Below are 14,497 nucleotides of genomic sequence, written 5' to 3' on the forward strand. Positions count from 1 at the left end.
AAGCCTAGCTAAGAGAGTTGGAAACATGATTGGGTAAGGTGAAATGTGATACTTGTTTGAAACACCAAGCATCTGTTTTAAGTGTGTAGTCTTACCCATTGTACACGCCCTGATCATTTGTACGTGCCAGTCACAACTCCTACTGCATGATACAAATTCAGAGGTGAAATAAATGGTGTTTAAAAAGGAATGATTCTATGATTCTGTGAATTCTAAAGAACACCATTTATTTTGCTGATGAGGCTTTTTTGTTGCAAATCCAGGCTGTTGTTTCCTCTGTTTTACACCCACACTCATTTGCAACGTATGCTTTTATGTAATGTGTAATACTATTCTTATAACTTCTGGATGTGAGATGAATTTTTCTTTTTAGTAGCTCCACTGTTAGCTCTCTACCCTCCTAGGACTTCATTAGATTGAACTGTTCCTATAAGAAGAGGGAAGGGATAGCTCTGGTTCTGTTTGTATTATTTATTTTTATTTCATGAGCAGAATTATAGAATCATAGAATCATTAAGGTTGGAAAAGACCTCTAAGATCATCGAGTCCAACCGTCAACCCAACACCACCATGACCACTAAACCATGTCCCTAAGCGCCTCATCTACACGTCTTTTAAATACCTCCAGGGATGGTGACTCAACCACTTCCCTGGGCAGCCTGTTCCAAGGCCTGACCACTCTTTCAGTAAAGAAATTTCTCCTAATGTCCAGCCTAAACCTCCCTTGGCGCAACTTGAGGCCATTTCCTCTCGTCCTATTGCTAGTTAGTTGGGAGAAGAGACCAACAGCCACCTTGCTACAACCTCCTTTCAGGTAGTTGTAGAGCGCGATGAGGTCTCCCCTCAGCCTCCTCTTCTCCAGACTAAACAACCCCAGTTCCCTCAGCCGCTCCTCATAAGACTTGTGCTCCAGACCCTTCACCAGCTTCGTTGCCCTTCTCTGGACACGCTCCAGCACCTCCATGTCCTTCTTGTAGTGAGGGGCCCAAAACTGAACACAGGATTCAAGGTGCGGCCTCACCAGTGCCGAGTACAGGGGCACGATCACCTCCCTGCTCCTGCTGGCCACACTATTTCTGATACAGGCCAGGATGCCACTGGCCTTCTTGGCCACCTGGGCACACTGCTGGCTCATGTTCAGCCGGCTGTCAACCAGCACCCCAGGTCGTTTTCCTCTGGGCAGCTTTCCAGCCACTCTTCCCCAAGCCTGTAGCGTTGCCTGGGGTTGTTGTGGCCGAAGTGCAGGACCCGGCACTTGGCCTTGTTGAACCTCATACAGTTGGCCTCAGCCCATCGATCCAGCCTGTCCAGGTCCCTCTGCAGAGCCTTCCTAACCTCGAGCAGATCAACACTCCCGCCCAACTTGGTGTCATCTGCAAACTTACTGAGGGAGCATTCGATCCCCTCATCCAGATCGTTGATAAAGATATTGAACAAGACTGGCCCCAAAACTGACCCCTGGGGAACACCGCTCGTGACCGGCCGCCAACTGGATTTCACTCCATTGACCACAACTCTCTGGGCTCGGCCGTCCAGCCAGTTTTTTACCCAGCGAAGAGTGTACCTGTCTAGGCCGTGAGCCGCCAGCTTCTCTAGGAGAATGCTGTGGGAGACAGTGTCAAAGGCTTTACTGAAGTCCAGGTAGACCACATCCACAGCCTTTCCCTCATCCACGAGGCGGGTCACGTGGTCATAGAAGGAGATCAGGTTGGTCAAGCAGGACCTGCCTTCCATGAACCCGTGCTGGCTGGGCCTGATCCCCTGGTTGTCCCGCACATGGCTTGTGAGTGCCCTCAAAACGAACCGCTCCATGATCTTCCCCGGCACTGAGGTCAGGCTGAGCGGCCTGTAGTTCCCCGGATCCTCCTTCCGGCCCTTCTTGTAGATGGCTGTCACATTGGCAAGCCTCCAGTCGTCCGGGACCTCCCCTGTTAACCAGGACTGCTGGTAAATGATGGAGGGTGGCTTGGCAAGATCCTCTGCCAGCTCCCTCAGTACCCTCGGGTGGATCCCATCCGGCCCCATAGACTTGTGAGCGTCCAGGTGGCGTAGCAGGTCGTTAACTTCTTCCTCTTGGATTATGGGGGGTTTATCCTGCTCGCTGTCCTTGTCTTCCAGCTCAGGGGGCTGAGTACCCTGAGGATAACTGCTCTGACTACTAAAGACTGAGGCAAAGAAGGCATTGAGTACCTCAGCCTTTTCCTCGCCCTCGGTGGCAATGTTCCCTCCCCCCCCCCCCCCCCCGCATCCAATAAAGGATGGAGATTCTCCTTGGCTCTCTTTTTGTCATTAATATATTTGTAAAAACATTTTTTGTTGTCTCTCACGACAGTGGCCAGATTGCATTCTAGCTGGGCTTTTGCCTTCCTAATTTCCTCTCTGCACGACCTAACAAGATCCCTGTACTCTTCTTGAGTTGCCTGCCCCTTCTTCCACAAGTGATAAACTCTCCTTTTTTTCCTGAGTCCCAGCCAGAGTTCCCCATTCAGCCAGGCCGGTCGTCTTCCCCGCCATTCTTCTTGCGGCACGTGGGGACAGCCCGCTCCTGCGCCTTTAAGACTTCCTTCTTGAAGAACGTCCAGCCTTCCTGGACCCCTTACTTGCCAGTGATGGCGAGTGTGTGGCATTATGAAGATTAAATATTGTAGAAGGTAACAGTGTAAATGACTGGTGATTTGGCAGCCTGGAAAGTTATATTCTTCCAGTCATGTGGAGGAAGAGACCAAGAAAGTGAATGTGATTAGCGAGATGCTGCCAGGATGCCCAGCTGTTTGGAGCTCTGCCTGGTGCTTACATCTGGTGCTTACAATCCAGGTGCTTGCATCACTCCCAGTGATGAGATAAGAACTGCAGAGTTGGGATTACTAAACACAATTATGAGGTTGAGAGTGAGCTTTACTTGGTTTCCATAGTTTACAGAAACCACTAGCAAGAAGCTGGTAAAATTGATCTGACTTTGCAGGACAACCTTCTTATAGTAACTCTGACAGAAAGTGTGAAAAGCAGCCAAAATTCAGCTGTGCATAAAAACTGGAGGTTGATTTCACCCATAAAGATGTAGAAACAAGATGATACTGAAGAGTGAATCTTAATTTCGAGGTGGATGTAGTCCCTGTGCACTTCTGTTTGATGCTTCAGCAGAGTGACACTAGCTCTGATGGATGAGGAATTTTTTTTCAGTGTAACCAGTTTATTAAAATAAGTCAGACCTTAATGTACTTTCTCAGTTAATTCTTCATTGAGCTATTCTGTAAGTACTCTGTTCTTGGCCTTTTGTGCCTCATTCATTCAGTTAATCATTCTGTCAATTATACCATTAGCAAGATGAACATTAAAACAGCTTCTTGGCTATTACTACAGGTAAAAAGGAAAAGCAAAGATAAAAATACCTACTCTTTTCTTATTTTGCTTTATTATTTTGGTTTTGTTTTCTCTTTTTCTTAAAATTTATGGTAAATACTACACTCCTTCACCTTGGATCATCAGTTATTGGGTCCACTCATTGCATTCAGTAAGCCTTGATTTCTTCTGAAAGTGTAGTCAAGGCTACAACACAAAATACCTAGCCTGGCACAAAGACATTGCTTTACAAGCACTTGTGAAAGAAACTGAGGAAAACAAGGACGTAATCATAAAACCTGCCAGCTAAACCTTGGTGTATTTTAGCATTTGCAAACTCTTAGGTCACCCCAGCTATGAGCTAAATTGTGTAAAGAGTTTGGAGCTCTGCCTGATAATGGTCCATAAAGGGTTGGAACACAGAGGTGTTTCAGAATATGCACATGGCCACTTATTTAGTGGTGGGCAGTAATTCACTAACTGATGATAACTGCATTGTTCTGCATGGCTATGAAGATAACATTTTATTTTTTGTATTTTTTTTCCTTGATGTTGCAATAATAGCAACTAGTAACAATTCGTAGTCTGGTTTTGATCCAAGAGCTACTAATAATCATCCTATGGTACAGAAAAATTGCTGAACCCAGAAAGACCTCCATAGACTGCCTCCCTCTGAATTCTTTTGCCTGAGAACACATTACATTACTGTGGGCTTTGTAGATGGCCACCCTAGAGACTTGAGCCAAGGTACAGCTCTTTCATACATTTTAGGATGAAGATAAAGCGTATCTGAACTGCATTGTTTGTTTCACCACACAAGGACTTTTCCAGACTGGCAGCTTTTTATCTTTCTTCTGGTGAAGTAGGAATCCTTCTCCAGTAACGCTGTGGTGACTTCCTTTTCTGAAAGCTTTACGTGTACTGTTGAGTTGGCTCCTAATTTAAAACCTGGCGATTTCTTGTTAGGGAAGGGAAGGGAAACTTCCCTTCTCCTTTCTGTCTCTTTTTTCCCCATTCAGTAGAGTTGTTCAAAGGAGAGAGGGAAGAAAGCACAGTGTTCTGGTTTTACAGCCCGGGCTATACTGATATATAACCAGGATGAAAAGCCGACATTCTTTTCTTCTAAAGATAATGGAGTTAAATGGAACAAGATAGATTCTAGTTAATGCTAAGAAATGAAATAGTTGACTGTATCATGAACAGAACATGTTTAGGATCCTCTATCTTACCATGTCACAAAAATACAAACCCTGAACTATGAATCACAGGTTCTGTTACACTGGAGAGTAACACTAATTAAAATTAATTTGGTATTTAACTATGTCTCGATGGTGAGATGATTTTCTCATTGTAATGAGGATTTAAATGTTAACTAAAATGATCACACCCCGTCCATTTAGGAAAAATACTGTTGTGTTTTGATTCCATGCTGTCCCTTCTAATGGTGTTACCAGAGTTCATGGGACCCATTACTCTGATATACTGTACAGGTGAAGGGAACTCAATAGCTATTACGATTTTGATAGTCTCTCTTGGTTCTTTTAGTGGTGTGCAACAATTGCTATAAAGGCAGACGGGGAATATTGGAGGGATGTAGAGTATTTATAATATTTCTACAGTGCCTTTCAAACACTCTGTAATAATTTATTCTTTTATGTCCTGCTACTCTGGCGGTGTTTGCATTGTTTTCTGCTTATAGGTAAGGAAAACAAGTCACAAAAAGTTACATGAGGTGACTGCACCAAAGCAGTTACAATTGAACAGGAAATAGGGACTTAAAGACAGAAAACTTCTGGAAATCTGCTAAAAAACTGTCTTATGAGGCAAGATCTTACTAATTTTTTTCAAAATTATGATGAATTTGAGAAGATAGAGAAATTTCCCTTCCTCAGTATAGAGCATCATCCAGGGAAGAATCTCAAACATATGCCCAGTAATCTAAAATACACCCAGTGATTTTTCAGAAAATTTACATTTCTTGATCTTGCAACCGGTTACTTGTATCAATAAGTACATGCTCTGTCATTTGCAATGGTAGCCTTTTTTAAGGTTTCCTTATTAAAGGTTTTCATTCCGGAAAAGGGTCAGTGTGTTTCCCTACACAAATAAATTGCAAACGGGATCAGCAAGTTTCCTTGTCAGCATAGTCTCAGGAGACTCCCAGTCCTAGGACATCATGTTTGGACATGAGGTAGTCAAGTGTAGAGTTTACCTTTGTCATACTATAGAATAATGTGGAATAATTGAATAACTTTTGTTAGTTATACTGGTCTACAGTACATACAGTAAGCTAGTATTATTGCATTTCACAGCCAGTAAGTCATGAGTGGACAAAAATGAAAAATCGACATAGAATGAGATGAGACAATATTATAGTGTCCAGCAACTGGATTCTAAACCCTTTAGAGCTGGGGCAGTGTTTTTCTCCTTAAACCTCCATTGCACTAGAGCAGCCCAAGAGTTACAGTTCCATGAAAAGAATTCAATCAATGTCTTCGCTAATTCTGTGAATAGAGTGGGTCAAATTCAACAAAAATAATGTTATCACAGAAAGCATCAGGGATCCCTGAACCCGCTTACTCCCTGGCAGTTCCTGGGCAAGGGACACGCCAAATCTCAAGTTTATTCTGAGTTTCAAAGCCATCCAGTTGCCTCCAAACACTGGAAGTTCTTGTATGGGCTTTGAGCAGCTCCTACCTTGGGAACAGGGTAGCTTGCTATTCATTGCAACTAATTTGTATTGAGCTCTAATTTCTTGTTTGCCTTATTTCCCACCAGTACAAAAATTTCTTCTCATCACACAGAAGTGTGAGAAGGCAAGACAAACAAAGGATGAGAAGATGACAGAGAGGAAGGAGAACAAAGTGGCAGTAATAATAGGTTATTTCAGTAGTGCCTGTCTGTATGCATGATTCGTACACAGTGAAGTGGTCACTTTAGTAGATGGGACTTCTGCTTACCAGGCAGCAATTTCTTTACAGATTTCTATAGGTGAGATAACAGGATGGGTTATAAGGCGAGAGTAAAAAGAAGGTGATGCAGGGGCTGTGTGGATGTGGGCACTTACAGAGAATGGAAATGTTTGGGGAGGAATGGGAGAAAAGGGTAGTGAGGCTGCCCTCTGTGAATACGGATGAGGGGTCGCTTTGAGAAAGAGTGAACTGAGAAGGGCTTTGAAGGTGAGGACAAAAGGATTGTGTTTGTGGAGAGGGGTGCCAGGATGGGATGGTTTGAATGGAGGTGAGAGACAGGCAGTGATGAGGCAGCAGCAGACCTCAGCTGCACTATAAATGGATTGAACAGAGTTGAACAGGGAGTAGCTAATCCTGACAGAAAGTGGGGGAATGGCTTAGTAGAGACCACTGGCAGAGTGGTCAGCAAAGAAAAATGAGGCAGAGTAAGCTTTCCGTGTGAGCAGTTATTCCAGCACAGGGTCATCAGATGAATAACTCTTGTCAACATCTTCTGGGTGCGGCAAGAAGAAACTTCACCAACTTCCCTCATAGGCTGTGATGTGTTTTCCAATGTGTGGAGGGAAAATGTGAAGAGTTCAGAGCTCTTTTTGCCTCAAAAAGACTGTTTAAGAACAGCCACTGAAGGGTTCACGGTCTGTTTTCTAACAGACCATCATCTTTACTCTGTAATCTAGCTTTTAGTAGAAAGATCCAGTATAACTGCAAACCGATGCAAACTTTTACAAGGTCTTCTTTAATAGCCCTTAACCTCTTTTCAGCAATTCTAGAAAGCCAACAGCCCAGTTGATGACATTTATACTCTACTTCTCTACCACTTGAGAGAAATGACAGTATTAACCTAGCCAAAGAGGTGACAGCTCCTTGTTTGGTCTTATGTCTCCTGAGGCTGACAGCCTATAAACTGGTTTTCCATCATTGAAGCGAATGGGAGCCAGAGGCTACAGCCACTACTCCATCACTTTAGAGGATGACCAATATAACCAGTTTTCAAGAGCAATAAACCTCCTTCAAGAGCATGACCTCCACCTCTTTGCTGTCTTTTCTATGTCTGAAGAAATGAGCTACCTTGGAAATTTGCATCCCAGCCTTTCAAGACAGAATAGTCCTTATTCTAATTTCCGTGTCTATCTTTTCACCAAATAATTTATGGCAAAACACTTTAAAGTATTGTCTTCACTGTGGCAATGCACTGAATTATTGTTCTGCCCACACAGAGAAAAGAAGCAGCAAGTCAAAGATTTAGCAATTTGGCATTGATTTCTGTCACTTGGCAGCAGAATACTGTTGGTGTTGAGAGGCGGCTGCCCCCAGAGTGCCCAAAAGGGGGGGAGCCTGTCATCTCCTGAGCTCTCTCCTCAGTCCTTCTCCTTCCACCATCTGTCTGTCAGCACACTTCATATATCCCCAAATATTGTTTCTCACAGATTTTTAAAATGCTGAATTTTGAAGACTGTAAGTTCAGTCCCTACATGCACACACAAAAAACCCCAAAGAGAAGGCAACTCTGTGTACGTGTGTGTGTGTGCGTGCATGTATCTAAAGGGATTTCAGAGAGGGAAATTACATTCTTACAAATTCATTACTACTGCCAAACTTATTGTTTCTTCTGTTAAAGACCAGTTGGGAAAAAAAACCACTAAAAAGCATCTGTCGCAAAATGCAACGTCAAATTCTTCTGCCCATGATGGTCCAGGTTCTCTAGTGTCTCAGTTGCTGCTCTTCAAGTTGTTTCAGATGTGCTTGTTATATACAGTTAAAGATAGGACTTGTGGGCTTTTGCTCTGAGAGGTGATTTAATATTTTATATAAAGTGTTTTTAAATTTTCCAAAGATGTTTTGTCAACCCTGATTTGTTTGAATGTGACCAGGATGTATCACGTTTCCTGTAAATAAGAAGATGCCATGAGGTTAGTAGTGCAGATGTGCAGTGGGAAAAAGGCAGTTATCTAGAATGACTTCCAGTGCAAAGCAAGAGACCTCATCCAACTTCTCCCTTGTGATGTAAGATAGCACAGACCCTCACATATATATATATATATATGTGCAGCAATACTGGAGCCTCTATCATAACAGGGCAGTCCCACAGTCTCTCTCTCTCCATTGCCTCAGCCTTCTGTCTCTCTCCGTTGCTTCTCTTAAATCTTCCTTCCGGCAATGATCACATATCTGCTCACAATTCCCTTCACCTGTTTTGGCTCTTGAATCAGCTGGTACTCATTGGCTCTTGAATCAGCTGGTACTCATTAGGCCACACCTCAGGGTAATCGCAAGCAGCATTCCTAACTGAGAGCTTTTACATTTTGATGTTTACAGTTTCCTTACAGAAGGGACAACTAAGCCAGGTGTTCAGGTCTTTTCTCTCCACACTCCCTCACGCTGAATGAGATACTACTTGAGTATGTGCTTGAGTCTAGACTGAAAAACATGAAATATTTATTGTGCCTTCAACACTAAGTACGAGTATCTCAGTCGTAGGTATCCACAGCTTCTAAGTGGCCACAGCCATGCGCAGCCATCAGACTATGCAGTCATCAGACTATGCCCCATACAGTCATTTAGGAAAGAGGTAGTCCCAAGAGTACTGAGTACAGATCTCAGCTCTAAGTTCTGTTGCTGGGAGGAGAAATGAAATCTGTGGCAACTATGATCAAGCACTATGCGCAGCCAGGGCTGGTGCATCCCAGTCAGAGGATATTAGTCACCAGCTGGTTCCCAGAGACAGCTTTAGCAAACCTCTTGGACTCCCAGGACGGAGCCTCTAGGGTCATCCTCATTTTCCTTCGCTCTTTCATGCCCTAAATGGTTAAATTATTCTGCTCATTGAGCCAGCTCACTGAAAGGATTCAGTTTGTTTGCAGCCTGAAACATTCGTACAGCTTTGTAGTAACATTTTGAGACAAATCATCCACAAGAACTTCAAGGTCATTCCCAAACGAAGAAATTATGTTCAGAGCAGTCCTTGGGGCCTCTGCCCAGACTCAGCATGGGGAGACGGGAGGTTGTGCTGGCAGGACAATGAAAGTCAATGGATTTCAGCCTGTGCACAGCTCCTCATTTGCTGTGATTTAAAGGTCCCAGTCTCAGTCCTTTATGGTGTATTTAGGTTTCCTGATAGGCCTCCAAGGGACCACAAGCTTCTTTATTCCTTAAAAGTATACCTTGCTGCTGTAATTGAAGCCGTTTTGTTGCTGTAATTTCTCCCTAATATTACAGTTCTAGTCAAGTGTTCTTTCCCTCTGGAGGCATCAATTATTATGGGTTTTGAATAGGCCTCCCTTCAGTACACATACTTTCACTCCCAATGCCAAAATTGGGTCACTGCAATTCTCTTCCCTAATAAAACACAATCCCGTGTTTCTTCTTTCAAAGCAGTATTAGTCTACTGGCAACTAATTCCACTTCTTACCACCCTACTTAAAACTCCTGTCATATTTAAGAAAAACTAAAGAATACCACAGGTTTCATGGTATTTTCTACATTTGCTTAGTTTTCATTAAGACATTGAATGTCCAAAGTCTAGGGAGAAGTTTATAGGGTTTATGCAGGTACTGAACCTGTGTAGATGTGTAAGTTGGTGAGGGAGCAGGGGAACGAGCCATAGTACTGCACTTTGTGAAGGACGTTCAGCTGAAATGAAAATGGCATGTGGTTCATCGGCTAACCCATGTGTGTGAACTGCAGGTTTTTCTGTAAGTTGTGGTATTTTGACACCTGGTGCCCACAATTTGATCGGCCTCAGTAGTGAGTCCTCACTGCTGTGTGCCCTGTGCCTGTTTATGGATTAATCTGCGTGACGTCTCTGGGGATGGGGAGGAACAAGCTCTGTATCACAGATTGAGAACTGAAGCGTGGGTTTGTCTCTCTCCTTTTTTTGCACAGCCATGAGAAGCAGAAGCTGTTAAGCTCCAAATGTCACCTGCAGACTACCTTTAAATACATATATCAACTAAAGCTTCCCATTTGCAACCAAGCTAATACTCTGTGTTATTGGATTCTTCGTGCTTTATTACAATTATTTGTTTCAGAGTGTTCAAACCAAGCGCAGCGTTGCATTTTTGTGAATGAGTCCCCCATGAAACCCTAAAGATGCTTAACTCAGATGGGTGTATGTAGTAGTTATCACTGTGCCATCTGCCCTAAAACTTGCACTTTTCATGAGATGCCACTGCTGGGACATCTGGCACTAAAAATATGTTTTCTGCATCATCTCACAATTGAGGAGGATGCCACGGCTGTTCAGCTCCACAGGAGATTTCTTGAAGCATCCTTCTGTTATCTAACAGCTTCTGCAATGAAGCTATAGCACTAAACTGGCCAGGGAGGGAATTATGCTATTAATGGAAGGCTGCGTTTTTGCTTTACGGCTTGGATTGCTGTTAAAAGGGAGTGGCACTTGTGTGATGGATTGATTGATGTGTAGCCAGTCTGTCTTACATCCTATAAATCAATAGTTGGTGCGATAGGACTAAAATGACTATGTAATATACTGTAAGTCAGCTTCTATTATCCAAAAGCAAAAGAACCACAAAATCAATGCACAGCCATATTTCTCAAAGTTCGACATGTCTTGCTGAACTGTTTCTGTATAGCTTGAACCTGCAATGTACTGGGATTTCCTTCTTAATTCACAGAATATTTTCCCTTTTAAAGATGCACACAAAGTACTGTGTCTTGAGACTGGCAGACCTATGAGTAGGTCATACAGTATGAGTATGAGCGTGTCCTACAGTATGAGTATGTCAGCGGCTTGGTGCTCCCTTGTGCTACACAACTTTTTCCACCCTTGGCAAAAGCCACCATACGAGCCTGTGTGTTTTCTTGTAGGAGGTGGAGCTGTGCCGCATAAGCAGCCAGGAGAAGCTGGGGCTGACCGTCTGTTACAGAACCGATGACGAGGAGGACACGGGGATCTATGTCAGCGAGGTAAGGACATGGCGATGGGGAGGAGCATGGGGAGGTGCTTGTGGTGGAAGGCTGAACGTGCCAGGGAATGTAAAAGCAAGTGCTCTGAGACCAGAGTGCAGAAGCGTCGGCCATCAGCCAGCATGTGTCACTTTCAATTCATTTAGATTATCAGTTGAAATTATGTTGCCCAAGCAGTGTAATTATTACTAGTGATCTTCTTTAATCTGAATGCTTTTAACTACAACATCATAGTTAGGGAAGTACAAAGCAGTCTGAGTATGGTCTGAATTTTGAAAGAAATCTGCCCTTATGTGGGAAATCAGGCAGAGTTTTTAAAGAGAAAAGCACCTTTTCCACACCTTGCTTGCATTCTCCCCCTGCCATAGCCTCAGTAATCATAACAGTGGATAATCGTTATTTTATTATTTGTGGGTTTGTTACAGTTGTGGTATGCGCAGACAGACCACAGGTGGGTGGAGAGAGTAGCTTGGGAGAAGAATACGTCAGAAAGACTAGTAATTTTTTTTTGCCGTAAATTTTTGCCATCTATTTTTTGCCAAAAAATAGAATACTGGATACTGAGATGGGATGAACCCCCAGTTTTTCATCGGCTTCACCAGGAAAGCATGGCATCCAGCACATGTCACAGAGTGTTAGTGTTTCACAGGGTCGGTCCACAATACTTCCAGGCACACTAGCTCCCTTTGAGTCTCCAGCCATTTCAAAGAGGTTTCTTGTTCTAGATAAAGCAGAACTCTTGTGAATCCAAGCTCACTGGTGAGTCCAAGCTCACTGGTGATTGTCCTGCGTGAACCATGTTCCTATTCTGTAGCTTTTGTGACATGTTGAACCAAATTTGGACATTAGGAAAAGGTTCTTCGCTGAGAGGGTGGTCAATCACAGAAATAGGCTCCCCAGAGAAGTGGTCTGGATGATGCTTTTAGTCATCTGGTTTAGTTTTAGGTAGTCCTGTGAGGAGCAGGGAGTTGGACTTGATGATCCTTATGGTGCTGTCCAGCCTGAGATATTCTATGATTCTAAATTCTGAGTGAAGCTCATGGGCAGAGAGGATTGGTAGAGAGAATTCTCCTACATATCAGTAAACGGGGATGAAGACAAGATTGCTCATTCACAGGCCAGCAGCAATGTCAAAGAAGCTGAAAAGCACAGCCTTGGAACAAGAATGACGAATTAATATAAAACTACCCAAGAATAAGTCTTCCACCAGTTGTATAAGCGCTGCTGTTAAAGTTTGTTTGACCTTGTGAGGACAAAGAAAATGCAGGAATCTCTTAATACGCTCCAGGATTATGTCTGAAATGTGATGTTTTTCCTACATGGTAGAAATTTCTCAGACCTTTTTAAGGGAATGTAATTATATTGTCTTTTGTACTTGATTAAGCACTTCAGAATCATTTTTTTCTATGACAATGCACAAGAAGAAAATAATATCAAACAGCTGTAGAGGACGTAACCTGCAAACCAAATGCTCAACTCAAATGTTTGGTTTGAAAAAATAGCTTATGGCATGACGAGGCAAAATAAATGATTTAAGATAACCATCAAGTGAAAGGTGATAGATCGAATTGCCCTGCAATGAACAGTAGGTCGTTGCTCAGGGATGAGCTATAGTGACTTTGATGAAGTGTTAATGGAGCCCTAAACATCTATTTAGGTTAAACTAACTTAAAATTAACTGACTCAGACCAGGAACGATATACAGAACCTGCAAGTGATCTATACAATATAGATCCTTTGGGGTTTTTTGCTGTTTCCTTGCAAGCTGCAAAATTCCAGAGGAAGTAACAGACTGGTAACTGAGACAATCATTTGATAGTAAATGTTTCCATGAAAGAGGAGTAGACCTGCTTCTTTCCCAAAGTCAAGGCCCATTTGTATAGAGATATCAACTGCTGCAGAACCACTTCAGTCCATAGCGAACTTCCAGAACAGAGGGGCTCTGTCATTAATTCTTAGTGCTCTGACAGCTGAAGGTTAATGCCTGATGGTGCCATAGGACAGTATTAATCTGAAAATCATATGCTCCCAACCCTTTCTGTCTTTAGGCTTTTATCTGAAACAAGCTTATACGATTATTTGGAAAACTATTGAGTTCATCTGACTGTAAAGGAAACTTCAGATTGCCTCTGTACAAAGTAAAAATGCTACTTTTTCAAATTGTGCAGCTGTTATCATTTCCAGTAAAAATCCTTCCATGTTCAGTTACTGGATATTGTCCTATGCAGGTTGATCCAAACAGCATTGCTGCCAGAGATGGCCGGATCCGTGAAGGAGATCGCATTTTGCAAGTATGTGACAATAGACTCTTCCTTAAACTCTTTCTTCAGACAAACACGCAGTGCCCTCTTCTCTGTGGACTGTTAATGAGGGAAGGTAGTTCTCTTTGTTACTGTGATCGATGAGAAAATCCATGTCTGTCTGTTTTTTAACACAATAGCCGGGAGCCAGAGTGCGTGTACTGAAAAATGAGAATGACAAACTCGTTCTGGCTCATGCCCTTGTGTCCCATGTCTTTTTTTGCCATGTTTATTAGCAAATCTCATTTCCCCTACGTTCATCTCAGTGTCACATTCTAAACAGGGATCCTGCAGACATAAATATGAGCGTCAGAGACTTGCTGATCATTCAGCGATCGCATAAATTTGGGTAAAACTCACTCGTGCTGAGCATAGATGGTAAGAGTTTTCATACAAAAGATGTGCTGTTAGTGAAGGATGATCTTGAACATACCTGAAAGGGGGATTCATTAGGCTTTTGTTAACATTTTCTTTCCTCCACCGATAAAACATCACTTTTCTGAGTTCTTTTCTAATCCACCATCTTGGCTTTTTTTTTCTCCCTTCGTTTTTATTGATCCAGTCATTTAAGGAGCTGCCCTGAAGTTAGGTTTGTGTGATACAGCATAGCCCTGTGGGCGAGGGTGGCCGGCAGCTGGCTCCGGAGGGCGGGCAGTGTACCTGTACAGAGGGGGAAGTAGCTGGAATGGCAGTGGGTTTCCATTTTCAACTGGCAGGGACAGTGACACAGTGTCACACTAGTGACAAAATCACAAAATAGCTACCAAAAATCAGTAGACTGGAAAGTCTTTGCTGCATTGTGGCATTTTAGTTCTGGTTCCCAGTCGATTTCCCTTGTATTTTGACCTTTATTCACTGAAGCCCCAGAAGCAGTTCCTGGTGTGGCAAGTCACTTTTCTGTAACCAGTTCCATAACTGCCCTGCATTAATTTAGGCACGTGAGCTTTCAGGTTGTCGCAA

The 14,497-nt window shown here is 43.1% G+C and overlaps 1 protein-coding gene across 1 annotated transcript in view; it reads left to right on the forward strand.

Moving 5' to 3' along the window:
* The window catches only part of PDZRN4 (PDZ domain containing ring finger 4), a 257,250-nt gene that overhangs the window by 227,883 nt on the left and 14,870 nt on the right, over window positions 1-14,497 (forward strand). Inside the window, exons 6-7 of the mRNA XM_075152744.1 lie at window positions 11,139-11,237; window positions 13,466-13,528. Coding sequence (XP_075008845.1) covers window positions 11,139-11,237; window positions 13,466-13,528 — 162 coding nt within the window. The remainder of the gene's footprint in view (window positions 1-11,138; window positions 11,238-13,465; window positions 13,529-14,497) is intronic.

This window comes from Calonectris borealis, chromosome 1 (assembly GCF_964195595.1).
Source record: "Calonectris borealis chromosome 1, bCalBor7.hap1.2, whole genome shotgun sequence".
NCBI classification, from domain to species: domain Eukaryota; kingdom Metazoa; phylum Chordata; class Aves; order Procellariiformes; family Procellariidae; genus Calonectris; species Calonectris borealis.